Source organism: Anas platyrhynchos, chromosome 1 (genome assembly GCF_047663525.1).
Source record: "Anas platyrhynchos isolate ZD024472 breed Pekin duck chromosome 1, IASCAAS_PekinDuck_T2T, whole genome shotgun sequence".
Lineage (NCBI taxonomy): Eukaryota > Metazoa > Chordata > Aves > Anseriformes > Anatidae > Anas > Anas platyrhynchos.
In genome coordinates, this window is record NC_092587.1 from 30,996,570 (window position 1) to 31,024,519 (window position 27,950).

General features: G+C 39.1%; 1 protein-coding gene across 8 annotated transcripts in view; it reads left to right on the top strand.

Moving 5' to 3' along the window:
- PDZRN4 (PDZ domain containing ring finger 4) overlaps positions 1-26,800 on the top strand; it is a 273,876-nt gene extending 247,076 nt beyond the window's left edge. For all 8 annotated transcript variants that reach the window (XM_072033923.1, XM_072033933.1, XM_072033941.1 and 5 more), the window contains 5 exons: positions 8,233-8,331; positions 10,372-10,434; positions 14,046-14,147; positions 16,960-17,076; positions 23,941-26,800. In XM_072033923.1, the coding sequence (XP_071890024.1) occupies positions 8,233-8,331; positions 10,372-10,434; positions 14,046-14,147; positions 16,960-17,076; positions 23,941-25,464 (1,905 nt within the window). In that variant the 3' untranslated portion in view covers positions 25,465-26,800. The remainder of the gene's footprint in view (positions 1-8,232; positions 8,332-10,371; positions 10,435-14,045; positions 14,148-16,959; positions 17,077-23,940) is intronic.
- The last annotated feature ends 1,150 nt before the right edge of the window (positions 26,801-27,950 follow it).

The window sequence follows — 27,950 nt, forward strand, 5'->3', positions numbered from 1 at the left end:
CTGAAGGATGAACTTTAATTTTAAGGTGCCTGTAGTCCCTTTGCACTTCTGTTTGATGCTTCAGAAGAATGACACTATTTCAGATGATTTTTTAAATTTTTTTTTAGATATAAACAGTTTATTAAAATAAGTCAGACCTTAATGTACTTTCTCAGTTAATTCTTCATTGATCTGTTCTGTTAGTACTCTGTTCTTGGCCTTTTCTGCTTCATTCACTCAGTTAATCATTCTGTTAATTATGCCATTAGCAAAATGAACATTAAAACAGTTACTTGGATATTACTACAGATGAAAAGGAAAAGCAGAGATAGAGATATATATTTTCTTATTTTGTTCGATTACATTGTTTTTGTTCTTAAAATTTATGGAAAATACTATCCTCCTTCACCTGGGGTTATCAGATATTGGGCATACTCATTGCGTTCAATAAGCCTTGATTTCTTCTGAAGGTGAAATCAAGGTGAAATCAAGGGTACAATGTAAAATAATTAGCCTGGTCCTAAGATACAACTTTACAGATGCTTATGAAAAAAAAATAAATGAGGAAACAAGATAAACTGTCAGCTAAACCTTGTTAATTTAGCATTTGCAAACTTTTAGGTCATCCCAGCTGTGAGATAAATCGTGTAAACCCTTTGGAGCTCTGCCTGATAATGGTCTGTAAGAGGATAAAATAAAGGTGTTTCAGTTCACACCTAGAGTTGCTTCATAATATGCACGTGGCAATTTAGAGATGGGCAATAATTCACTAATTGGTGATACCTGTATTCATAGCCACCTGTGTCCTGGGTGGCTATGAATATACATGTATATATATATTTTTCTCTGATGTTGCAATAATAGCAACTAGTAACATTTTGTAATCTTATTTTGATCCAAGAGATACTAATAATCATCTTACCATACAGAAAAATTGCTGACCCCACAGAGACCTCCATGTACTGCCTGACTCTGAGTTCTACTGCTTTAGTACATGTTGTTTTATTGTGGGCTTGAATTTGGAATTTGTCAGCTACTTTAGAGATCTGTGCCAAGACTCAGCTTTTTCATACATTTTAGGATAAAGTATATCTCAATTATATCTCAAAAAAAAAATGTTTCACCACACAAGGACTTTTTCAGACTGACAGCTTTTTATCTTTCTTCTGGTGAAGTAGGAATCCTCCCACAGGCTGTAGTGACTTCCCTTTCTAAAAGCTATATATATGTAGTTGGCTCCTAATTTAAAACCTGGAGATTTCATTCTTGTAAATACCAAAATTTCCACTTTTTTTTTTTTCCCATTCAGAAATAGTTGTTCCAAGGAGAGAAGGAAGAGGGAACAGGAGCACAGTGTTTTGGTTTTGCAGGCTTTTACAGGATTTTACAGAACATATAACGAGCATTAAAAACTGACATTCTTTTCAGCTAAAGGTAATGGAGTTCAGTGGAACAGGGTAGATGGTAGTTAATGCTAAGAGATGAAATATTCAACTGTGTCATAAACAGAATGTGTTTAGGATCCTCCAACTTAACATGTCAGAAAAATACAATCCCTGAACTATGAATAACAGGTTTTAAAATATCATATTTCCATTACTGTAAAGCATAACACTGATTAAAATTAATTTCATATTTGACTACATATTGTCAGTGAGGTAATTTCTTCATTGTAAGGAGGATTTAAACATTAACTGAAATGATCACAAGCATTTTGCGGGTGTTGTATTTTGATTCCACGCTGCCCCCTCTAATGGTGTTAGCAATATTCAAGGGATGTGCTACTCAGTTATACTGTACAGGTGAGGGGAACACAATAGCTGATACAATTCTGATAGTCTCTTGTTCCTTCTAATAGTGTGCAACAATTGCTATACAGCCAGGGAATACTGGAAGGACATTGAGTATTTATAATATTACTACAATGCTTCTCAAACACTCTGTAATAATTTATTTCTTTATGTTATACTATCCTTGTGCTGTTTGCATTGCAGTCTGTTTCCATAGATGAAGAAAACAAGTCACAAAAAGCTATGTGAAGTGCCTACACCAAAGCAGTTACAAGTGAACATGGAATAGATTCCAAATTAGTCTCTAAGATTTGTATTTAAGTTATTGAACTTTATTAATATTTAATGCTATGTTCCATGCATTATTGATTTTTGAACTTATATCAGGAAATGCTAATGTTGTGAGAATTTCTGATTCATCAAAGCTTTTGTTTAAGACTTAGAAAACTTTTGGAAACCAATGAAAAGTGCATCCTACAAGGAAAGACTATAAATATTTTTCAAAATGATGGTGAATTTGAGAAAGTAGGGAAAATTCTCTTCCCCAGTATAAAACATCTTCCAGGTAAGAATGGTAAGAATTTCAAATGTGTCCAGTAATCTAAAATGCATACAGTGATTTTTCAGGGGGGTGGGGGAAAAAAAAAAAGAAAGAAAAAGTTTAAATTCTGGAAATGGGTCTGCATGTTTCCTTATACAAAGAAATTGTAAAGGGGATCTTATTTATTTATTTATTTATTTATTTATTTATTTATTTATTGTCTACATAGTATCTGGAAACTTCCATTCCTAGGACACCATGATGTTTGGATATGAGGTAGCTAAATGTAGTGTTTCTATTTGTCATACTATAAGATAATGTTGAATAAATGATTAAGTCTTCTTAGTTAAAATAGGCTACAGTAAATACAGCAAACTGGTCTTAGTGAATTTCACAGTCAGAAAGTCATGAGTGGATGGAAATGAAAAATGGACAAAAAATGAGACAAGACAATATTATAGGGTCCATCAGCTGGATGGTAAAGCCTTTAGAGTTAGGGTAGTGTTATTCTCCGTAAACCTCCTTTGCACCAGAGCAGCCCAAGAGCTGTAGTTCTTTGTAAAGAACTCAGTCAATGTTTTTACTCATTCTGTGGATGCAGTAGGTCAAATTTAACACAAGTAATACTATCACAAAGAGTGTCAGCAATTCCCCAAATCCACTCATTCTCCTTCAGTTCTTGGTGGGGGACATGTCAGATCTCAAGTTTATTCCAAGCTTCAAGACCACCCAGTTGCTTCCAAACACTGGAAGTATTTATGGGGTTTGAGAAGCTCCAACCATGGAAAAAGGATAGCTTGCCATCCATTGTAACTAATTTATATCAAGCTCTAATTTCTTGTTTGACTTAGCAGCACACAGAAGTGTAAGAAGACAGGCAAATGAAGGATTGGAGGCTGAGAGAGAGGAAAGAGAACAAAGTGGCAGCAATAATAAGTTGCTTCATAGAACCATAGAACATCCCAAGTTAGGGATAAGAAGGGACCCACAATGATCATCAAGTCCAGCTCCTAATTTCAGTAGTGCTGAGCTGTATGTATGATTTATACATAATGAAGCAGTCACTTTAGTAGATGGGATTTCTTGCTTACCAGTCAGTAATTACTTTACAGATTTTTATAGGCATGATAACAGAATGGTTTATAATCTGACAGTAAAAAGAGGGTGATGCAGGGGCTATGGGAATATGGACATTTACTGAGATTGGAAATGCCCGGGAGGAAATGGGAGAAAAGGGTGAGTGAAGCTGCTGCCTGTGCAAATACAGGTGAGGGATCACTTTGGAAAAGAGTGAACAGAGACAGGCTTTGAGGGTGAGGACAGAGGGTTGTGTCTGTGGAGAGGAGTGCCATGACGGGATGGAACAGGATGAATGGAGATGAGAGGGGCTGACAGGCAGTGGTGAGGCAGGAGCAGAGCTCAGCCACAGTATAAATGGGTTTAACAGGGAGTAAACAATCCTGACAGGAAGTCAGGAGGATTCGAAGATGTGCATGGCCTCCCGGATGCCACAGGCAGAGTGATCAGCAAGTTAAAATGGGGCAAAGTAAGCTTTCCATGTGTGCAATTATTCCAGCATAGGTTATTGGATAGATAACTCATCAGCATCTTCCGGGTGTGGCGAGAAAATACTTCACCAACCTCCCTCTTAGGCTGTAATCTATTTTCCAGAATGTGGCAGCAAAATGTGAGGAGTTCAGAGTTCTTTTTGCCCCCAAAGGGCTCTTCAAGAAAAGCCACTGAAGGGTTCATGCACCACTTTCTAACAGGCTGTCAGCTTTATTCATTGTAATCTAGCTTTTAGTAGAAAGACCTAATATAACTTCAAACTGATGCAAACATTTACCAAGGTCTCCCTTAATATTTCTTAATCATTTTCAGCTATTCTAGGAAGCCAACAGGCAGTTAGGTGCCATTTATAACCTACTTCTCTACCACTTGAGAGAAATGATGGTATTAACCTACCTTTCCCACCCCAAAGAAGTGACAGCTCCATGTTTGGCCTTATGTCTTCTGGGGCTGACAGCCTGTAAACTGGTTTTCCCATGACTGAAGCAAAAGATGGCATTTAACTGTGAGCCAGAGGCTACAGCCACTAACTACTCCATCGCTTTAAAGAACAACCAACATAACTAGTTTTCAATCCTTCAGGAGCATGACCTCTACCCTTTGTTGTCTTTTCTATGTCTGAAGAAATGGACTACCTTCTAAATTTAAATCCTAGTCTTTCTTATTCTAATTTCCATGTCTATCTTTAAAGGGTTTTGCCATGAATTATTTTCTTAAAAGTATTGTCTTCACCATTGCAAAGCACTGAGTTATTGTTCTGCCCACACAGAGGAAAGAAGCAGCAAGTCAAAGATTTAGCAATTTGGCATTGCTTTCTGTCACTTGGCAGCGGATACCTTCATGTTGAGAGGCGGCTGCCCCCAGAGTGCCCAAAAGAGGGGGAGGCTGTCATCTCCTGAGCGCTCTCCTCAGTCCCTCTCTTTCCACCATCTGTCTGTCAGCACACTTCATGAATCCCCAAATATTATTTCTCACAGATTTTTAAAATGCTGAAATCTGAAGACAGTTCAGTCCCTACATGCTCACACACAAAACCCCAAACCTGAAGCAAGAGAAAATGGCTAGATGTGTGTGTGTATTTAAAGGGATTTAAAAGGAGATCACATCCTTACAATATCATTAAAAAAAAAAAACAACAAACAAACAAAAAAAACAACCTTGAAAACATCTGTCACGAAATGAAATGTCAAATGCTTCTGACCATGATGGTCCAGGTTCTGTCGTGTCTCTGTTGCTATTGTTCTCCTGAAGTTGTTTCAGATGTGCATGTTGGCCACCAGCTAAAGATTGGGCTTGTGGACTTTAGATCTTAGAGATGATGTAGTGTTTTATTAAAAGATATTGTTAGCCCCGAATGTGACCAGAATATGTTGTGTTCTCTATAAAAAAGATGTCCTGAGGTTAGTACTGCAGATGTGCAGTGGAGAAAGGGTACTTATTTGGAATGGCTTCTGTGCAAAGCAAGAGACCTCATCCAACTTCATCCTTAGTCTGAATGAAATATTACTTGAGTGTGTTCTTGAGTCTAGACTGAAAAACTTGGAATGTTTATCAGGCAGTTAGCTTTGGTCCCCAAGAACTAATGTGGGTATCTACAGCTTGTATGTGGCCACACACACTGTCATCGAACTACACCTCGCACAGTCACTTAGGAAAGGAATAGTCCCAAGAGTACTGAGTACGGATCTCAGCTCCGAGCTCTGTTACAGGGAACAGAAATGAAGGCTGTGGCAATGCATAGCCAGGTGTGCTGTATCCCAGTCAGTGGATATTTGTCACTGGTGTTTGTCAGCAGCCAGTTCCCAGAGAGGGTTTTAGCAAACCTCCTTCATTCCCAGGATGGAGCCTCTAGAGTTGCCCTCATTTTCCTTCACTTTCATGCCCTAAATGGTTAAATTATTCTGCTCATTGACCCAGCACACGCTGAAAGGATTCAGCTCATTTGCGGCCTGAAACATTTGTCCAACTTTATAATAACAAACATTTTGAGACAAATCATCCACAAGACCATCAAGGTCATTCCTGACTGAAGAAATTACGCTCAGAGCTGTCCTCGGGGTCCCTGACCAGCCTCAGCGCGGGGAGAGGGGAGGTGGTGCTGGCAGGACAATGAAAGTCAATGGATTTCAGCTCATGAACAGCTCCTCATTTGCCTTGATTTAAAGGTCCCAGTCTCAGCCCTTTATGGTGTATTTAGGCTTCCTTATAGGCCTCTAAGGGACTGCAAGCTTCTTTATTCCTTAAAAGTATACCTTGTTGCTGTAATTGAAGCTGTTTTGTTACTGTAATTCCTCCCTAATATTACAGTTCTAGTCAAGTGTTCTTTCCCTCCGGAGGCATCAATTATTATGGGTTTTGAATAGGCCTCCCTTCAGTATACATATTTTCACTCCCAATGCCAAAATCAGGTCACTGTAATTCTCTTCCTTAATAAAATACGGTCCCATGTTTCTTCTTTCAAACTTCTTTCATGTATAAAGCATGTACTAGTGAATAATTCCACTTCCTACCACATGATAAGCTATTTAAAGTGGCTGTCATACTTATGAAAAGCCAAAGAATACTACAAATTTCATGGTATTTTCAACACTTTCTTAGTATCTCATTAAGACGTTGAATATTCAAAGTCCAGCAGGAAGTTTATGCATGTCCTGAACCTGGGTAGATTTGTGCATTGGTGAGGGCGCAGGGGATCAAGCCCAGCAGTGCACTTGGTGAAATGTAAACTGTACAGGGTTTGTTGGCTAACCTAAGTCTGTGACCTGGGGATTTTTCAGTAAATTGTGGTGTTTTGATGCTTGGTCCCCACACATCTGTTGGGCAGAGTCGTAAGCCCTCCCTGCTATGTGCTCATTTTTATGTTGATCTCTCTGACATCTCAGATGATGGGGAGGGACAAACTCCTTATCACAACAGAGAACCAGAGTGTAGGTCTGAGGAAAAAACTGGACCTGTGGCACAGCCAAGTCACTGTCACTAACTTGCACATTCAACACCTGAGTGGCAGTGCTTTCTGGTATTTCCTCAGATGTTGCCTCTTCCACACCAGAAGAAGTATGTGCTTGTGGTGCATGGCTGTTGCAGGCAGGAAGGGATGCAGCTTCCCTCCCCACAACCCAGCACTGGGCTCTGTTTGCTGCTGCAGGAGAACTGGAGAGAACAGACACAGCGGTGCCCATGTGCCCTGGGAGAGACTTGTGCCAGAGAGGTTGTCCTGATGCTTGCTGAACGTGTGACTCTGCACTGTATCAAGTCTGAAAAGTGGATTGTGAAGGATTCTATTGTCTCTCCCTCTTCCTCTTCCTCTTCCTCTTCCTCTTTCTCTCTCTTTCTCTTTCTTCTTTTTTTTTTTTTAATGGTTATAAGAAGCAGAAGCTGTTAAGCTCCAAATGTCATCTACAAATTCCTTTTAAATACCCATATCAGCTGAAGTTTTCCATTTGCAACCAAGCTAATACTCTGTGTTATAGGATTCATAGTGCTTTATTGCAATTATTTGCTTCACAGTGTTGAAACCAAGTACAGCTTTCCATTTTTGTGAATGATTCCCCTGTGAAACCCTAAAGATGCTTAACTCAAATGGGTGTGTGTAGTAGTTATCATTACGCCATCTGCCCTAAAACTTGCACTTTTCATGAGATGCCACTGCTGGGACATCTGGCACTAAAAATATGTTTTCTACATCATCTCACAATTGAGGAGGATGCCATGGCTGTTCAACTCCACAGGAGATTCCTTGAAGCATCCTTCTATTACCTAACAACTTCTGCAAGGAAAGTATGGCACTAAGCTGGCTGGGGAACAAATAATGATATTAATGGAAGGCTGTGCTTTTGCTTTATGTTTTAGATTGCAGTTGGAAAGGAGTGTTGGTGGTGTGATGGATTGATTGACATGTAGCCAGCCTGTCCTATATCCTATAAGTCAATAATTGGCATGATAGGACTGAAATGACTATGTAATATACTGTAAGTCAGCTCCCATTACCCAAAAGCAAAAAAGACCTGCAAAATCAATGCACTTCCGTATTTTTCAATTAGGCATATTTTCCTGAATGATTTCTGAATAGCGTGAACCTGTGATATACTGGAATTTCCTTAATTCACAGAATATTTTTCCCCCTAAAAGAAGCACACAAAATAATGTGTCTTGAGGCTGGGCAGTTACAACAAACTTCTGCTGTTTCTCAGATACATCTTGATGTGTAGGTGTGAGGTTTGCCATACTGAGGAAGGACTGTCACTTGTCCGTGGCTGCGCAGGAGGGAGTTGGTGACTCGGCACTCCTTTGTGCCACGTAATTTTTTCCAGCTTTGGCAAAAGGCATCATGTGAGGCCATGTGCTTTCTTGTAGGAGGTGGAGCTGTGCCGCATTAGCAGCCAGGAGAAGCTGGGGCTGACTGTCTGCTACAGAACTGACGACGAGGAAGACACGGGGATCTACGTCAGTGAGGTAAAGATGTGGCACTGAGGAGGGGGGAGCACATCGGGGAATGTGAGAGCAAGTGCTCTGTGACCAGGCTGCAGAAATGTCGGCCGTCAGCCAGCACATGTCACTTCCAATTCATTTAGATTATCAGTTTAAATTATGTTGCCCAAGTACTGTAATTATTACTAGCGCGCTTCTCTAATCTGAATGCTTTTAACTAAAACATCACAGTTAGGGAAGTGTAAAGGAGCCTGAGCATGGCTGGAATTTTGAAAGAAATTTGCCCTTATGGGGGAAAGTAGGCAGAGTTTTTAAGGTGAAAGCCTGCTCCACACCCTGCTTGCATTTCCCCCTGCCACAGCCTCAGTAATCGTAACAGTGGATAATCCTTATTCTATTATTTGTGGTTTCGGTACAGTTATGGTATCACAGACATGCCACAGGTGGATGACAGGAGTAGCCTGGGAGGGAAATATGTCAGAAAGACTGATCTCTCCTAATATATGTATATGTATATGTATATTTATTTATTTATTTATTTATTTATTTATGGTCAAACAAAATATAGAGTACTGGATATTGAGATGGGTGGATCCCTCAGTTTTTAATTGATGTACTAGGAAAGCATGACATGCAGCACATATCGCAAGGTGTTAGTGTTTCACAGTGTCAGTCCAGAAGGCTTCCAGTTAATTCCCTTTGAGTCCCACCTTTGGGACTCCAAGAGGGTTGTTTCCCCAGATAAAACAGAACTCTTGTGAGCCCAAGCTCACTGGTGGTTGTCATGGATGAACTGGATTTCCAATAATTTGAATTCTGAATTCCCATAAACTTTGTCGCTTTTGCGACATGTACCAAATTCTGAGTGAAAGTCATGGACAAAGTGAATCCGTAGAGAGTTTTCTCCTACTTAACAATAAACAGGGATGAAGAAAAAGTCACTCATTTGCAGGTCAGCAGCAATGCCAAAGAAGCTGAAAAGCACAACCCTGGAACTAGAGTAAGGAATTAATGTAAAACCACCCAAGAATAAGTCTTTCAACAGTTACATAGGTGCGGCTGTTAAAGTTTATTTGACCTTGTAAGGAGAAAGAAAATGCAGGAACCTCCTAATACAATCCAGAATTGTATCTGAAATGTGGTGTTTTTCCTGCATGGCAGAAATTTCTCAGACCTTTTAAAGTGAATGCAATTATGTTGTCTTTTGTACTTGATTAAACATTTAGGAATCATTTTTTTTCTATGACAGTTCACAAGAAGAAAATAATACCTAACAGCTGTAGAGGACATAACCTGCAAACCAGATGCTAAACTCAAATGCTTGGTTTGAAAAAATAGCTTATGGCATGATGAAGCAAAATAAATGATTTAAGATAACCATCAACTGAAAGGTGATAGATTGTATTGCCCTGCAATGAACAGTAGGTCAATGCTCAGAGATGAGCTATAGTGACTTTGATAAACTGTTAATAGAGCCCTAAATATCTATTTAGGTTAAACAAACTTAAAATTAACTGGCTTAGAGCAGAAGCTTTATACAGAACCTGTGAATGATCTATACAAAATAGATCCTTTTCTTTTTTTTCCTGTTTCCTTGAGAACTGCAAAATTCCAGAGGAAATAACAGATTGAAAACTGAAGCAATCATTTCACAGTAAATATTTTCATGCAAGGAAAATAAGCCTGCTTCTCTCCCAAATACAGGCCCATTTGTATGGAGGTATCAGCTGCTACAGAATCACCTCAGTCCATAGTGAACTTCCAGAGCACAGGGACTCTGTTGTTAATTCTTAGTGCTCTGACAGCTGAAGGTTAATGCCTGATGGTGGCATAGAAGAGTATTAATCTGAAAATCATATGCTCCTGACCCCTTCTGTCTTTAGGCTTTTATCTGAAACAAGATTATACAATTATTTAAAAAACGGTTGAGTTCACAGGGCTGTAAAGGAAGGTTTAAATTACCTCTGTACAGAGTAAAAATGGCACTTTATTAAATTCAGCACCACTGATTGGCTTCTGGTAAAAATATTTTAATCTGCTGTTACTGAATATTGTCCTGTGCAGGTTGATCCAAACAGCATTGCTGCCAGAGACGGACGGATCCGTGAAGGAGACCGTATTTTGCAAGTATGTGACAATAGACTCTTTCCTAAACTCTTTCTTCAGACGAACGTGCAGTGCTGTCTTCTCTGTGGACTGTTAATGAGGGAAGGTAGTTCTCTTTGTTACTGTGATCGATGAGAAAATCCATGTCTGTCTGTTTTTTAACACAATAGCTGGGAGCTAGAGCGCACGTATTGAAAAATGAGAATGACAAACTTGTTCTGGCTCATGCCCTTATATCCTGTGTCTTTCTTTGCCGTATTTATTAGCAAATCTCATTTTCTCTGTGTTCATCTCAGTTCATGTCAAATTCTAAATAGGGATCCTGCAAACATAAATACAGGTGTCAGAAACTTGCTGATCATTCACCGATTGCATAAATTTGTGTAAGCCTAACTCACGCTGAGCATTGATGGCAAGAGTTTTCATACAAAAGACATGCTGTTCATAAAGGGTGATCTTGAATGTACTTGAGCAGGGGTTTTACTAGACTTTTGTTAATATTTTCTTTCCTCCACCAAAAATACACTGCTTTTCTGAGTTCTTGGCTGATCCACCATCTTGGCTTTTTTCTTCCCCCTTGGTTTCTATTGATCTTCTCATTTAGAGAGCTGCCCCTGCAGCTATCCTGCAGATAGGTTTGTGCAATAAAGCACAGAGCCTGTAGGCGAGGTTTGGAAGAGGGAGGGAGGGCAATGTCACTGTGCAGAGAGGAAAATAGCTGGAATGGCAGTAGGTTTGTGTTCTGAACTGGCAGTGAATACTATGTTTTGAAGTAATGACAAAACAGATACCAAAATCAGTAAATTGGAAACTGCACTATTATATCATTTTAGTTCTGGTTTCCAGTCAATTTCCCTTTTATTTTGTCTTTTTTTTTGTGTTTTTTGTTTGTTTGTTTTGTTTTGTTTTGTTTTGTTTTTCACTGAAGTCCCAGAAGTAGCTCCTGGTAACGACAGGTTGTTTTTCTATAAACAGTTCCATAATGGCCTTTCATTAATACTTGCACATGTGCTTTCTGGTTGTCGCAAGCTTAGCCTGTTCCTTCCCATCATTCTTCTCATTTCTGCAGGAAACCTCTTTGCTGAAGTACCTGTAGCTATATTTCTTACCCTGGTATCACCTTAGGGATTGTAGCTAATCTCCCAAGCACAATAGGATCTAGAAGCTGGTTTACCAAAGTGGCCCATCTTTCAGAGAGGAAATAATAAGTTACATTTTAATGCCAAGACTCACTCAGGGCTGCTGGTTTATTCTCTGTGCAGCTGAGGATGTGAAAATGTTGTCAGGTGAACGATGCTGCCCACCAGAAGACACAAATGCCATGGTGTGAGGGGTGATGGGGCTGTGGGACCACGTTACAGACTGAGAGTAGGACTGGAAAAGTCAGTGTGCTGTCTTCTGTGTCTTGCTATAGAATATCCATTGAAGGAACCAAACAGAATATAGTGGTATTTTTAACTTTCAGAAGTCATTAAAAAAAAAAAAAGATCTTGTTTATTTGACCAAGTAGAAACCACTTTCATTCTTCCTCTATGCACTTTAAAGTAAGTAAATAGAGGGTAGATTCATTTCCTGCTATTTTCCTTTCTTTCCAAAATTTCTGCATGAAGTGGAAAGCCAAGAGCAGTTCAGGCAAACATTCTCAAATTCCTAATGAAATTCATTTCAATTGTGAGTAAAGACTCCAGGGGTGAGAGAAAGCATAGGTAATTCTACTGTCTTTTTGTAGGCTGGAGCATTTCTTTAATGTCAGTGCTGATATATAGCTATGAGTTTGATCATTAAAGTTAACACCCAGAGAGTTATGTGGGGTTTACTTTCATATCTGAAAACACATTGACCCTCTATCTACTCTTATTGATGAGATAACTCAGAGGAATAGAAGCTGACAATGCCATTACAGGGGATTACACTGAGGCTGGGAGAAAGACGACTCTGTAAGCATGGGGGCATTTTCTGTGGGCAGCAGATGGCATTGGTTAAGGCTGTGGGGGGGGAGCAGGGAATACTGTTTTGTGTATTTCTCAGAAAATTACAGCAGATTTCCTCACAAGACTGGAACTATCCCCTTCTCATTCTCAAAAACCTCACACCTCTCCTGTCACCTTCGCAGCCTCTTAAGCATCTGAGAAAAGTCTGAGTATTTCACATCAAATATTATGAAGTCAAGGGAAAGGTTTTATGAGGACAGTCCTAGTGATACTTGCCTAAATTTCTGCCATTTTTAGCTTTGAACCTCCAGGCTAATAAATGGTGTCTCCAGGGCTGAGCTGTTCTATGGGACAGGCTGACATCCTGCTTGTTTCCCAGTGATGTGCTGCTGCTGTGGGGACAGCAGGGCTGTGGTCTCTGGGGTGGGAGAAGGGGCAGTTGCCCAGATGACAGGACTTGCTGAAGCAGCCACTGTGGCTTGGGGTATTTGGACAAGTTGGAGATCTGCTCGTGGCTATCTGCGGCTGTGGTGTTGCGTTTGGGATTAGGGCAGCTCTGTGTCACCAAATAATTGACTGGTCTCCTACAGACCACAGTTATCCCTTCATGAAGCCAGTGTAGTGTCTCAGACATTTATTCATTGCCAGTTGGATGTCCAGGGTACACAGGGTTTTCTTTAATCTCAATTAAAGCTGTGATTTTGTCTCAGAGTTTTCAGGCCAAATATGCTTGCAGAAATAGGACTTGTTCTTTTCAAGCCAAAACATTCCTGCTACTTTGAAATTGAACCCTTGCAAGAGATTAAATATTGGGCAAGGTTTTATTTCCCCTTAATCATAGAATATCCTGAGTTTGTTCTGCCTTCCAGTTTTGTTTTCACCCATTTTCAAATAGACCTTTTTTTTTATTATTTGATTGTTTTGTTTTGTTTTGCTGCCACAATGAAAACAATCCAATTCTGATATCGGTTGGACAAAAGTAAATACATTCAGAAAATACAATTCGTATTTGATTCCCCCTAGAAGGGGTTTTGGACAATGTAAAACGTGTTTGTTATGATGTAGTCATGGATGTGTCTGTTCTGATGAGGTGATGGAACAGCAGAGAGATAGCATGAAAAACACAAACTGCTTTTATTTTGATTATCCTCTTGTAAGGGGGATACGTATGTTTTGTGTGGCTCTGGATACTAAGCTGTCCACACAAATATAAAATGATTAAATGGAGCAGCAATAAGCAGTGGCCTGTAAGTATTGCCTGGTGAGAGATAATGCTGCAGCTCTCTAATTGGCTCTGTACAAGCACACAGTGTGACTGATTTCAGCTGTGGTATTACCAGTCTTGCTTCCACCAGCACTATTATCTCAGAGTGACACTTCCATTACTCTGAACGGAGAAAGATGAACGTCACCTGTCAGGGGCTGGTTAATTGTGTTGCTAGATGTATGTTACCAGGGCGCAGGTTGGACATTTATGAACATAACTGCTTCCTCTGATGTCCGCCATCCTTCAACGATCGATATGGCTCTTACAGTAAGCGCATAATTGAGTGAAGGCACTTACCACTGAGGGCTGAAGATGAGCCCGTTGTGCAAGTTTCATTGTCCATACATTCACCACAAATGAGCTGATATTTGCCCTTTATTGTGTGTTGCTTTGTGGAAATAGAAACTAATGTGCCACTTTCATTTGTTTTCTAGATTAATGGCCAAGATGTCCAGAATCGGGAAGAGGCAGTAGCATTGCTCTCCAGCGATGAATGCAAGAAAATTGTGTTGCTGGTAGCAAGACCAGAGATGCAGGTTAGAGTAAATAGATGCACTGAGCCAAGACCTGGGTTATACTGTACATTCACTATCACCATAAGTAATGAACTGCTGAGAAGTGGGAGTGCCAAGGTTCCTGACAAAAGGAGGAAAAACATAATTGCAGAGCTTTGCCCCCTTTTAGCCAACAAAGAAAATAATATGTTATTACCAGGGCTTGTTTGCCCAAAGCTAAACAATTCCTTTCCAGCAGACAAAGTAAGCAGATATACAAATAAAGCTGAGAGCACTAATATGGTATTAGTAAAATATGAAGTAGAACTTGAACACTGTGCATTACTTGTTTGATGATTCTTTTTTGTTCTGGGAATAAACTTCCCATGCTTACCTCAGTCATTTATATGAGCTTACACAAAGCTGTAGTTTTTCACTGCTGATGGCCCTTTTTATCCCATGTACTTGTAAGCAAGCATGTTCATTTATGTGACAGTTATGGGAATTTCACTACAACACCATTCACGAGCTCTGGGTCTAATTGTTTTCAAAGGGCCCTGGTCACAAAAAAAAGGTTGTACATTAAAAATCATATCTCAGGAGGTACATTTTCAAAATCTTTTAGGAATATTTCAATGGCATTAAAAATAAAATTATGCCATGACAAGAATATTTTGTCATTGCAGGGGGAGGTGTTAGGTTGATCATCAAACTAAGGAGAGGTAGACTGGAAGAAAAGTACTTTTTGTACTTCCCTTTATATTCTGTTTATAAGCCATTGCAAAACAAAAGAGACATTATATTGTCACTGTTCTCTCCATCTGTCAGCAATTCAAGCAAAGTTGGTTATGTTGCCATTTGTCTCTCATGCTATTGATCTGATATTTCTCAGTCTCGCTAGCTGCATACTCTGTATAAATTAAATTGAGTAAGTGTAATTCAGTGCCACTTGGAATCTCTACTTCAATCCAGTACTTATATAAGATTCACAATTTCAGCATTCATTTCCTTTATGTTTTTCATCAATCTAAACAGCTCCCATAAAAATGATGACAAAATGTATAGAAAAAAAAAAGAAAGCTATGCACCAGTTTATATTACAAAATCATAGCATGCATTGGAAGTTCCGGAAGTTTTGAAAGGCTTTTTCAATATTATTCTTAATGATTTTTATGATTTTTGACTAAGATTTTTTTTTTCCTGTGGGGATAAGAAACCCACTGACTGATAAAATGCTTGCCCAGGGAAAGTCAGTTGTCTGTATTTATTTAGATTGGTGAACATGAAAAAAATTATATCAATATAAGATAAGGAATTACTTATCTCTATCAGTGTAGCTTCCCATGTAGATGCTACTTTCATATCACACAAAATAGTGTATTTTGGTTTGTGATTTTTTTTTGTTGTTGTTTAGCTTAATTTAGCTGAAATTGTGTTCTGAGAACATAATTAGGCAAAACTGAAGTAGCCGTAGTATGTCAGAAATCATGCTGTCCACAACCTGATATCAGGTAGCTGTTTTGCTTTGACTCTGGTAAAAGAGAGAAGGATTAAGCAGGCTTTTATTTTTAGATAGAAAGTGGTAATGGCAGTATTGCAATCTCGAAGGCCAACTGCTGAGCACATTCGTTCAGAAACGGAAAAAAAAACTTCTTCGACCATTTATTTGTGCACTGAATACTGATGGATAATTAAGTTCTGAAGCAGAGCACCAGAGGAGCACATAACCTGTTTAATATTGAAACAAATAGCACAAGCATGTGCATTCACATGTCTATATGTGCGCAGAATGTATGTGCATGTGTATGCTATGACATATATTCTTGATATTGTAAAAACTGTAACATAAAGATTCACATTAAGTTAGGCACAGGGTCTACCATGGTCAAAGCAGCAGATTTACCCAAGTGAGATTCATCTTTCATCCTCCCGATTTGGTTATCTCTGCAATTTCATCAAATGTGAGAAATTAAATTGCATCCTTTATGGTAGAGAAAGACTGTGTTCATGCTTTCCCTGGAAAGCATGAAAGGGGAAAAAAAGGGAAGCAAGTACAATAAAGCTCCAAAGGTTGTTTGGTCTTGCCACATAAACCCAATGCAGGGTTGTGGAGAAGAGAGAGGATATATGAACTTGACAGAAAAGACAGTGTGCCCTCTTGTCCTTGTCCTTTTGCAACACTATCTTCACCAAATGTCGAAGTATTATTTTACACTTAGGGAAAAAAACAAACAAACGAACAGAAAAAAAAAAAAAAAAAAAAAAAAAACAGTAGAGGCTTGTTTCCAAGCACACTGAAAGAACAAAAATAACCACACTTCAAGTCACTGCATCTGTCTGTCACCTTCCTCTGTTTGTTTGTTTACCTGGAAGATCAATGGGAAAACTGCAGTAGAAATGCAACACAAGGCGTCTATCAAGGATACAGCACTAGGGCACAGCACTGGGGTGGAGGTTGTTAAAGGAAAGAGCCCAGTTGTCTCATAGCCCTATTAGTAACGTTGCCGCTCTTTTGGTGCTGTGGCTCTTGGCGGTAATGAACATGACAGCTTCAGGATTATGCGCTCTGCCTTTCATACCTTTTGAAAAGAAATAATGTCTGTGCTGTGCAGTCTCCTTCATTATGAGAGAAAATCAGTCATACTGTTTCAAGAAAGGATAAAAGGCCTGAGAGTCCCATTTTTTTATCTGTCTTTTTCTTCCTCCTTTTCTGAGAAGCGGACTCCTACCGCCTGGCTTTCTGAAGTGAATCATTATGATAAAAAGAACTAGTCAAGCATTGCCATTTGGGTTTACCCTATTTTAGCGTGCATCCTTGCTGACATAATATAATGTACTAATGTATTCTTTGCAGCTGGAGGAAGGGTGGCTGGATGATGAAAGGAATGAATTCTTGGAGGAGTTGAACTTAGAAATGCTGGAAGAGCAGCATAATGAAGCGATGCAGTACACAGCCAATGAGGTGGAGCAGGTAGGACTGCCACTAAATGTGTTATTTGAAATTTTGCTAGGCATACCGTGTTACTAATAGAGAACGAAATGGCTTGCTGTAGAGTGGAGTCAAAAGCTTTGATAGAATTTTGTCTCTACAATGCTCTGAACTCCAGTGTGCTGTAGGTCAAAGCAGAACAATAGATGTTTGGGCCAAGTTAGCAAACAATTTAGGAAACTGTGATAAGTGCGGAATTCTCATTTTCTCTGAGCTCTCAGAATATTATTTCTTCCTTTCTTTAATTCTGAAGTGTTTGGGGTTTATGTTGTTATATTTTATGTTTTTTTTAATGGATTGTATTAATGTGACACGTAGAGCACTGAGCAGAGACAGGTGCTCCTCTTGTACATTTGCAAGGTATGAGCTGGCCTGAGCAGTGTGTAATCTAACTTTTAGATTACGGTGTTTGAAAGAAACAACAGGTGTTTTGGTAATACAAGTGTATTTTTCTTACACCAACAGCGCACAGTTCATCATTTGTTTTGTTAATGGAGGCAAAGAAACATACTGTTAACACAGTCTCAGCTTGCTGCTATCCTAACTTTTACATGCCCATAATGTGCTGTTAGCTATGGGGCTGTGGCAAAGATACATGTGCACTCCCAGCAGTACAGTTTCATCAAGGGATCTTCTCAGATCTTTTTTTTTTTTTTTTTTTTTTTTTTTTTTTTTTTTTTTTTTTTTTTGTGGAAGGTGTAAGTGACCTTATCCACACCTGAACCAGATGATCTGTGAGCATGCACAGCCATGTGGAGCTGAGCATATAACATCCCACCTCATCTCCTGGCTTCTGTATATGCGTCACTGGGGAGAAACTCTTTTTCTACCCATAGAAATCTGTAACTTGATTTTTTTTCCCCATTCTGAATTGTTCGAAAGCAAAGCCTGAGGCATTTTTCTTTGAAGTGAAAAGAGGGAGAGAGTCTGAAAGCCTCCCTTCTTCTGGAAACCAGGGAACTTATTTGGCTAGTGGGAGACCTGGCTTCAAATCCTGCACTGCCAAGTCCTCGCTGGGGACCTCAACTTGCATCTAGCCTGTTCTATCCCCATCTCCTTTCCTGCTTTGGCACTGATGATAACTCCCATTAAAGCCATTCCCTTTACACAAATCAAATATTCATTGGGACAGAGACACTGACAGAATAGCTCAGCAATTAAGTCTATTATCTGGAATATGATAGATCAGATTACAAATCCTTGATCTTATAAGCATTTAATTAATCACACAAAGTGGAATAACTCTGGTATCAGAGGTGAAGGAAGCCTTGTGATGGAATGTATAATGGCCTTTTAGTTATGATCCTTTTTTCCAGGCAGTGATCCAAGCCTTGCTTTCCCAGGTCAAATGTGCTAAATACTGCACTGCTAGCTACTTTGAACTGAGATGTGGCATCTTTTTTTTTTTTTTTTTAACCAGAAATTTTATCTTAGATACCGAAAGATTTCCTGTCACAAAGAACACTTGCTCTTTTCAAAGCATTTTACTTTGTGCAGTGATATCTTCACCCACTTCTGGAAGAGATTCTTGAGCAGGTCTGCCTACAGACCCCTTTTAAACCGACACAACATTTTGGGGTCTCTGAAATCCCTTCACAGTTGTGGTTTTCCACACTCAGTGTCCTGTCAAACCTTGACTTTTTCACTGAATTTGGGTTGTGATTAGTGTTAATTACTGAACAGTAATTTTCTATGAGGTGGTTTTATCAAACCACTTGAGATTTTTTTTTTCCATTGAGATCTTATACTGAGTACTTTTCCCCTATTGAGATTTTATATTAAGGTAGAAGAGAGCTACACTTGAAAAGATTATGGTCACTTGTACTCTATAGGTGTCTGACATTGCATTACTTGAAGTAATTCTAGGGCAGCCAGACAGTTCTTTGCCCTTCTGATGAGTAATTGAATCAACCAAATGCAGCTTGATGTGTAATGGGGCATCAGTAATTTGTGACAGCTGCTGTATCTAGACTCTGTATAGTGACTCATCAAGTCAGAAAACTAGTTCTTTACTCCTTGTTAGGCTAGGAAACCTAGCAGTTTCCTGAGGTGAATCACATAATACATTGGTGTAATGAAACTGCTCTTGTTGCAGCTGTAAGTAGCCAATCTGAGTAGCTTCAAGTTCCCTGGTTGGCCATGGAGATTTTGCTCCAACACTGGGCTTAATTTCTGTGAACCAGGACACAGTCCTTTGGCTTCCTAATTGTTTGTCATCATGAATATTGTGAGCTGCAGGAATGAATGCACATCATAGCAGACTGTCCTTCCAAATATGAGTATTTCTTACCGAATGCCATTTTAACATGTAGTACAAGTTGTCACAAAAAAATGTGGTGCACTTTATAATGAAGAATAGTATAGAATTAAGTAGACAGTCATGTCTTTTTGTGTTTTTGAGCCACTCTGTGGAATTTAATCAAGAATTGTATCTTCTCTGTATAGAATAGTCCAATAAACCTAGAGGAAAGATGTAATTCTCCATTTCTTATAACTCATTGTATTCCTTCCCCATCAGAACATTGTGGCCCATTGTGCAGCACTGATAACTTTAACAAGAATACCATAGATTTGCCATGCAGAAATTCTTATCAGTATCATGGAATATATCAAAACCTATTAAGAAAAGAAAGAATTGGGTAGAGTAATTCATTGTAGTTCATTCAAAGCTGCAGTGAAGTAAAAATATCTGGGGGGAAATTCCTTTTTGAGGCCTGTTTCAAAAGAACAGCATTGTTTGCAGAAGAGCATTTTCCCTTCTAATGCACCACTGAAATCAATCCCAGTCTTCCCCAGTGACAGGGGTGTCTCATGGTTAGCCTGCCACTGGCAATTCCCCTCACTGTGGTCAGCCTCCCTTTCACTGTCAAAGGCTGACCGGAGAGCCTAGCAGTGAGATTTATTAAAGCCCCTAACTGAATTTCACTGCTTTCAAACTTTAGTAGCAGCCTGGGTTTTGAGTCCCAGTATACATCCTAAGTTGAAAATAAGAACAGAACAGTGCTTGAATTCCTGCAAGATTAGCCATTTTATAGGCATGAATGCTTGCTGGAGATGAAATGCAGAATCTTTTGAGGTTCATTTATTGCTTGATTGTACACACCGCCAGGTTCGTGTTCTCATTATCTGAGTTCTCACTGCAAAGATGAGGCCTAAGGAGCCCTTTGGTATTTCAAACAGAAATAATTGTAGCAGAGATTGACAATGTACGTTTAAAAACAAACACTTTGTTTGGAATAGATAATAGATAACATTGACAAAAGCAGCACACTGGTAATTGGAGACCATCTCTTGTTTTTCAAAAGGGACTTAACCTGATATTAAGCTTGCTACCTTTCAAAATAAAATTGAAATAATTTCATGGTGTAAAAGACTGCTCAGTCTGAACATGTTCAGGGGCTCTGGCAAAGATGACAAGTCCAGAAAAAAAAAAAAAAAAAAAAAAAGCCAGGGACTACCTTACTTGAGTCAGAGTGAATTTTTTTAATTGTATCTCAAAAACATACAGAAAATAAATATTTGTGTTACTTTCAGTTTTCTTAATTGAACTAGTTGTATATATCCACATCCTGGGAAAGTATTCAACTTAGTTTTGATGTCTGCTTTAGATTGAGAAGAATCTGACTGTACAGACATTTGTTTCTTCATGACAGAGTGGAGAACCCCAGGTGACTACCTGACATTCAGGTGTCTGTACTATAGACACTTTTGATCAGCTCAGTCCCACCCATTTGATTTCTTTGAGACTGGAAAGATGGATTTTGCTTTGATTACATCTTGTGTGTGTATTAATTATGGATAGTAGATGGCAGTGTTTTATGTTCACTCTGTCTAGAGCACGTGGAAGTTGAAGAAGCAAAATTTAAATTGTTGATTGAAGTGGTGAGGAGAACAAAAGACACTAATTCTCAAAGTGTTGACTGTGTGGGCCCAAACTGTAACGTCTCTTTCAAACACCATGCAAATAGATACATTAAAGGATTTTTCAGATGTGCCCAAACACGTGCTTTGCTCGTGTGGTGCCACGATGGAAACAGCAGAGAAAGCTCTAGTAGCATCATGCGACTCGGTTTTTGGAAGCTATGTAACTGTGCACACACAGTATGTATAAACCACCCTGTTTAGGGGGTAACATGAATTTAGTCAGATGAATGCAAGTTGTGCTATGTTGCTTCCCCCTCAGGGTCAGCAAGTGGAAAATATCCCTCCTCCTTCACAAGGGTAGATGGAGCCCTACATTTGGGGCAGGCACACAAATTGCTAGCCATCCTGCAGCAAGGCTGTCCCAGGGTCTGAAGGAGCTTTTCTCCCTCATGTCAGTCGTTAAACATTTTCCAGAGCAGTGAGAATTGTGGATGACACTGTGCAGTCTCCAGAGTGCAGTGTAGATTACCCCGACTGGAGTTACTTCTCTGCTGAAAAATTTGGGGATAGCAGAGGTGAATACAAGCTGGAGCAGTTCCAAAGCAGGTGAGAGAAGGAACCAGAATAGCTTATGTAGCAGCACTCACATGGTAAACAAGAAAAATACAAAATTAAACCCAAATCTCTGGCTTTCCTAGTGAATGCTCTAGCTACTTACCCGGTTGGATTGCTCTTCCAAGGTTACCCTTGGTTTTCTTGAAGAATTCTGTAGACATTGAGTTTTTTCTCCAGGCAAAATATGAAATTTTGTCACTCTAAAAAAAACAAACAACAGCTGATGCACGAAGACAGTATGTTCCCACCACTTCTCCGTATACTCATAAAAATGAAACCAAATTGTTGCAGCCACTTTGGAAAAATATACAAGCCTTAATAAAAAATAATAATAATTTAAAAAAATAATCCAATATACTTTATGCTATCTCATAGCAATGCATAAATTGAAGAAATAAGGAGTAGGTAAATGATAGTTATAGAACAATTCTGCCATAGTTAGTTATTTAGAGTGTTATTGGTACTACTACTCATATTCCTTCCTCCTGTAACAAGATACCTTTTCTTTTTAGTGGCTAAATAGAAAGAACTAAGAGGATCTCAGATGGGGAAAACATGGAAAATATGTACCAGTGAACTTTACAAATTTGCAGGATTTTCATGACATTTTGTCCCTTACAGTTTCAAACTTTAGTTTACAGAAATTTCTGACCCTACAACATCAAGAAACATTGAACCTTTACACAATCCCTTGAATAACTCTGAACACATTCTGTCCCACGATGTTTAAAATTCAAGGGGGAAATTTCTCCCCCATTTGGGGAGAGAGAGCAATTGACACAATGCAGGTGTGGCTACCAAAGATGCACAACAATTAAACAGTTATCATGCATTTTGTTATCAGCTGTATGTGCAAAAATGTGCAGAAATGTGTGTTACTATTCTAAAGAGAAGTTTTCCTTTGCAAGTCTTGTATGAAAAAAAAAAACCCACTAAAACATCACTAAAACATCCTTTCAGAGATTTTTAACTGGTCTGTCACAAACACTGGAGTCTCTGGATGTTGTGTTTCTTTCAAGATTTATTTTATTCCACTATTACTTTGTATTTGGGGGCGGGGGTTATCTTTGTTTTTCTGAGACTAGGCCATTATTTTTTTCTTGCATTTGAAGAAAGAAAACCAGCTGAAGGGTGTGTGATCATGGAGTGCACATGAAGAGGGGAGAAAGGAGGAGATAGGAGGCACATTTCATCCTGTTTTACTGTCTGTCAAAGAAGAGAAAAAGGGAATTATGACAGTGGCCTCTTTGAGTTTGTTCCCTTTCATTGGGTGCAGTGTACCTTTTTTCTCCCTTGATTATTACTACCATTATACATAATTATGCAATTATACCTCCTAAAAGAGAAAAAGCATTTGGCTGATACTATGTGTGCTTAGATATTTGGTGAACAGGCCATATAAATTGCACTCTGTATGATTACACTGTAAGGGAAGTAGGGGGAAATTCTTTTCGCAACCAGTTTGAAAAATAAAAAGCATGTGTCTCTTCAGAGAGACATTATCTCACATTCTTTGAATATAAAAGAATATAAATAGGTTAGATACAAAGAGTGGGGTGTGAATTAAAAATCAACAGCCTAAAAGCTTGACATTAGGCCCATGGCAAGCACTCAGTGTTGTTCTACGCTTAATGGTAAAAGGCTGTTTTTATTTCTGTGGAATATAAACTCCAACTAGGGAATAGAAATGGTCTCCGGGGATGTGAGAGAGGTCTACTTGAGCAAAATCCTGGAATTCAAAATGAATAGCCTTTCAGAAAAAGATTAATGAAAGCAAGAAATGTGAGAGAGGGCCATGGAGGGCATAGTGGAACAGGCTGGCCCTCTGCAGGCTCAACCCTCCCCATCTCCATGAAGCACACAGAGTCCACTGGTTTAAAAAAAAAAAAAAAAAAGTCCCATTGATGAAATAATATACCCTCTTAGATAGCACCAGTCATTGCTTGATTGGTTTGATACTCAATTTTTTTGAAGTGATACCAGCACTGAAGCTTTCTCCCAAGTTTGAGAAGATTTCAACTCCACCAGTCTCTGGCCATAATCCAGAATCAAAAACAGTGCACCATCTGGTGATCATTATCTTTAAGCACTGAGAAGAGATAGCTTAGCTAGAGAGGGAAATATTTCTTTCCAGACTTTAGAAGATATGTCACTAATGCTGTAATTCATCTGCTTCACTCAGTATGGCCACCACAGCGTGACTCTCAGAAATGTTTAAAAGCCACGAGCAGTAGGACTGCTGTTTAGTGATCTGTTTTAATTCAGCTTAAATCAGATCCCAGCTGTTTAAGCAAAACAGAGCTGGAAAATATTCTCAAGTAATGTGATCTGTGTTTGATAATCACTTTGGTTTGCTCCTTTGTTTAGCCAAAGAAACATGAGGAAGAGGATGGAACTACAGACACTGCAACCTCATCATCCAACAATCATGAAAAGGACAGTGGGGTGGGACCTACAGATGAAAGTTTGCGTAATGATGAGAGCTCAGAGCAAGAAAATGCACCTGAGGAGCAGAACAGTGCTACCCTGCAGTGCAAACGGGAGCTGGGTCACAGCCAAGATACGTTAGGAAGTGTTGAGCTCCAGTGCAATGAAAGCTTTTTATCAGGGGAATACATCGAGTCTGATTTCATAGGGAACCCAGAGGAGGAATGTGAAAGGTTTCGACAGCTGCTGGAACTGAAGTGCAAAATTCGAAACCATGGGGAGTACGACCTGTATTACTCGAGCAGCACAATAGAGTGCAACAGAAGAGAGCAAGATGGAGTGGAGCATGAGCTGCAACTGCTCAATGAGGAACTGAGGAATATTGAACTCGAATGTCAGAATATTATGCAAGCTCACCGACTCCAAAAGGTGAGGGATCAGTACGGAGACATTTGGGCTTTACATGATGAAGGGTTCAGGAATTACAACACCAGCATAGACGTGCAAAGAGGCAAACTAGATGACATCATGGAGCACCCTGAGAAGTCTGACAAGGACAGCTCCAGTGCCTACAACACAGCAGAAAGTTGCAGGAGCACTCCCCTGACTGTGGAGCGATCCCCTGACAACTCTCTCCAGCGGATGATCAGCATCACCAACAGGAAAAACCTGAGGAGCACAGTTGTGGCAAATCAGTCATCCTCAGGACAAAGCAACAAAGAGACAACCTCAGCCAAAAAACCCACTGAACAAAACAGTGCTGCTGAAGACACCATGCTGGCATCAGAAAGTGGCAAATTCACAGACCAAGAAAAGCAGAGCACTGAGCACATTCCCTACTTGTCTCCATATCACAGCTCTTCTTACAGGTATGGGAATATACCTGCTCATGCAAAACATTATCAAAGCTACATGCAGCTGATCCAGCAGAAGTCAGCCGTGGAGTATGCCCAAAGCCAACTCAGCCTGGTGAGCATGTGCAAAGACTCACAGAAGTGTGCGGAGCCCAAGATGGAATGGAAAGTGAAAATAAGGAGCGATGGGACAAGGTATATCACAAAGAGACCAGTTCGAGACAGAATCCTGAAGGAACGTGCCTTAAAAATTAAAGAGGAGCGCAGTGGAATGACGACAGATGATGATACAATGAGTGAGATGAAGATGGGTCGTTACTGGAGCAAAGAAGAGAGGAAGCAGCATTTGGTGCGAGCTAAGGAGCAGAGGAGGCGACGGGAGTTCATGATGCGTAGCAGGCTGGAGTGTCTCAAGGAAAGTCCGCAGAGTGGCAGCGAGGGCAAAAAGGAAATTAACATTATTGAACTGAGTCACAAAAAGATGATGAAAAAGAGAAACAAGAAAATCTTGGACAACTGGATGACAATCCAAGAACTGATGACACATGGTGCTAAATCTCCAGACGGCACAAGAGTGCACAATGCCTTTTTATCAGTTACTACTGTATGAACGCAACTTCTTTCAGAGAGTATACTACCAGTTTAGGTAGAGTACGATTGCCTCGTTCAATGTGGCATTTTTATATATTTTGTGACTGTTTATAGTTTGACCTTTTTTGTAAGCAAAATTACCTGGTAATTTTTCATTTGTTTTTCATATAACGGTACCTTCTTTATCTGGCAGTCTTTCCTTATCCTGCAATATATTCATATTACTCATTTGTAGAAAAAAAAAATGAAAAAGAAAAGCAAAACAAACAAAAAAAAAGTGGAGAAACCAATTAATTTCTTAACCTAATACATATTCTGTAAGTTCAGATCTGGATTTATTTCTCTAGTTTTCTTTTTTCTACTTTAGTAACAATACAATACCAAAACAAAATGCTTTATACTGTATTCTTGGCTTAACAAATTGTTGAAGTTTTACATTGTAGATTGCATCTGTTTATAAATCATATGTCACATCTCATCATATAGATAACAATGACCTTTTCCAACAACGCATTGTACAGTACATTTAATCTGTAAATTGCAATTGTATTTGTCCAAGTAAAGTGTAGGTGGGCAATTATGTGTTCTGTAGTGGCATTGGTCATGTAGCTAGGCAGTCTGTGATAATTGTGAAGATGAAAGAGAAATAAATTATTGCTTATCTTTAAGAGAAAAAAAAAAAGGTCAAGAGTTTGATTTCAATTGACCATTTGCCTTTAAAGGATGATTTATCTCACCACACATGATTTTTAGAGCATCGAGAGATTTCAAAGACACAAGACATCTTTCCATCATGATTCCATTGACTGGTTCTTCTGAATTAGCTTTTTTGTTGTTGTTTGTTTGTGGGTTTTTTTTGTTGTTGTTGTTTTTTTTCCCAGAACACACAGGAGTGAGTGTCTTTGTCCTTTTTGTTTTGTTTTTTCTTACCTGCTATTATTAGTTGATTGAATGATTGATTGGTACATTGTTTTGTGCTGTCAGGTCATTACTGGGGGTCCTTTTTCTGACAAAGATTGCTATTTGTTCTACACATAGAAAACATAACCACTGCACATGGCTAACTTTGAGCCAAATCTCATGCATGAAAACTAGCAGTGGTTGTCACTGACATTTTCACAGAAGACAAGTTAAGAAAAAATAGAGAATGAAAAAATCTAAATTAGCTCAGGTTTCAATTTTGCTGTTGAGGAGCATCCAGGTAGTGAAAGAGCCCCATGGCAAGCTAACTGGTGCCCAGGAGCAAGGGCAACTTGCCGTCTGAGTGCCCAAGGGAGCCCTTGTCTCTTCCTGTGGCAGAGGCACCTAGGTTACCAATGGGGTATCGTCTAAGCAGCTGCTGCTGGCATCCCAGTGAGTCGTGACAAACCTAAGTGGCTACTCCTGGGCAGCCACTAGGGTTTTGAAGCCTTGGTTCAATATCCCAATTTTTTTAAATCCCTACCCATGAGTCACAGGGGTTCTTAACTTATGGAAATGGTTTTTTGGTAGCAGTATTAGGTGCTGAAGTCACTTGAAATCAGGTTTTAAAAGACATGCTTAAATATGCAGAAAGACACATTATTCCAAAGGCTCTAATTCTGGAAAACAGTCATTTGTTTTTTAGCCACTTTTGGCACCAGTAAGCACTGGCAGCGCTCTCTGCATCTCTAGGCATGTAAATACGATAAGAATGCTACTCCCTGAGTGCTTAGGAAAAAATTATGCCACTCACAGTTCATAGTTTGATAATCAGAGTATTTTTCATATTAGACTCAAAGAAGCACCATCCTACATTCTCTGCTAAACATATAGCTGTTTGTACAAAAAGAATACTTCAATTTTTTCTTATTAAATTAGGAAAATGGTGGAATCCAACACCAGAAAGGATAACAGGGTGATACAGTATAGCTTCAAGGGGCTTTCACCAGATTGTCTCTCCAACAGATCCAGTAAACTGTCTTTGACAAACCTAAGCCATCTAGGAAGATACACATCCTTCCAATGGAGTCATCAATGCATGGAGATTTCACTCTTGTTGTGTTTCAGTGAACACAATTCTAAAAACAGTTCTCAGAATTCAACTGACATCAGTTCTGGATAATAGCTATTGCTATGCCTTTCTTTTAAATACGGGACTTCTTTTCTCCCCATTATTAAATCATGACTCAGAACTCCTCTCAAACTAAATATTACGTTGCCCAAGTTCGGAGGAAAATTTGAATCTTTAAATCTTTAAATTCCTCATTTTCATCATTGAGAAATAAAAACAGGAATATCCATGTCTAATTAGAGAAAAGACCTCATTGGATGGGGGGTTCAAGTAATAGAGAATAACTAGGCAAACAAACAATATTTGTAGAGATGATATATTAAGATGCTGTAAATGGAAATGCAAATCTGAGGAGATCTATTGAAAATCAGTAAGAGACAAAGTGAAGATTGAGAGGTGATAAAGCAATATTTTATTCTGGGAGAAAAAGAAGTAGTAAAATCATAGGGATTAAACTGCCATTTTAGATAACT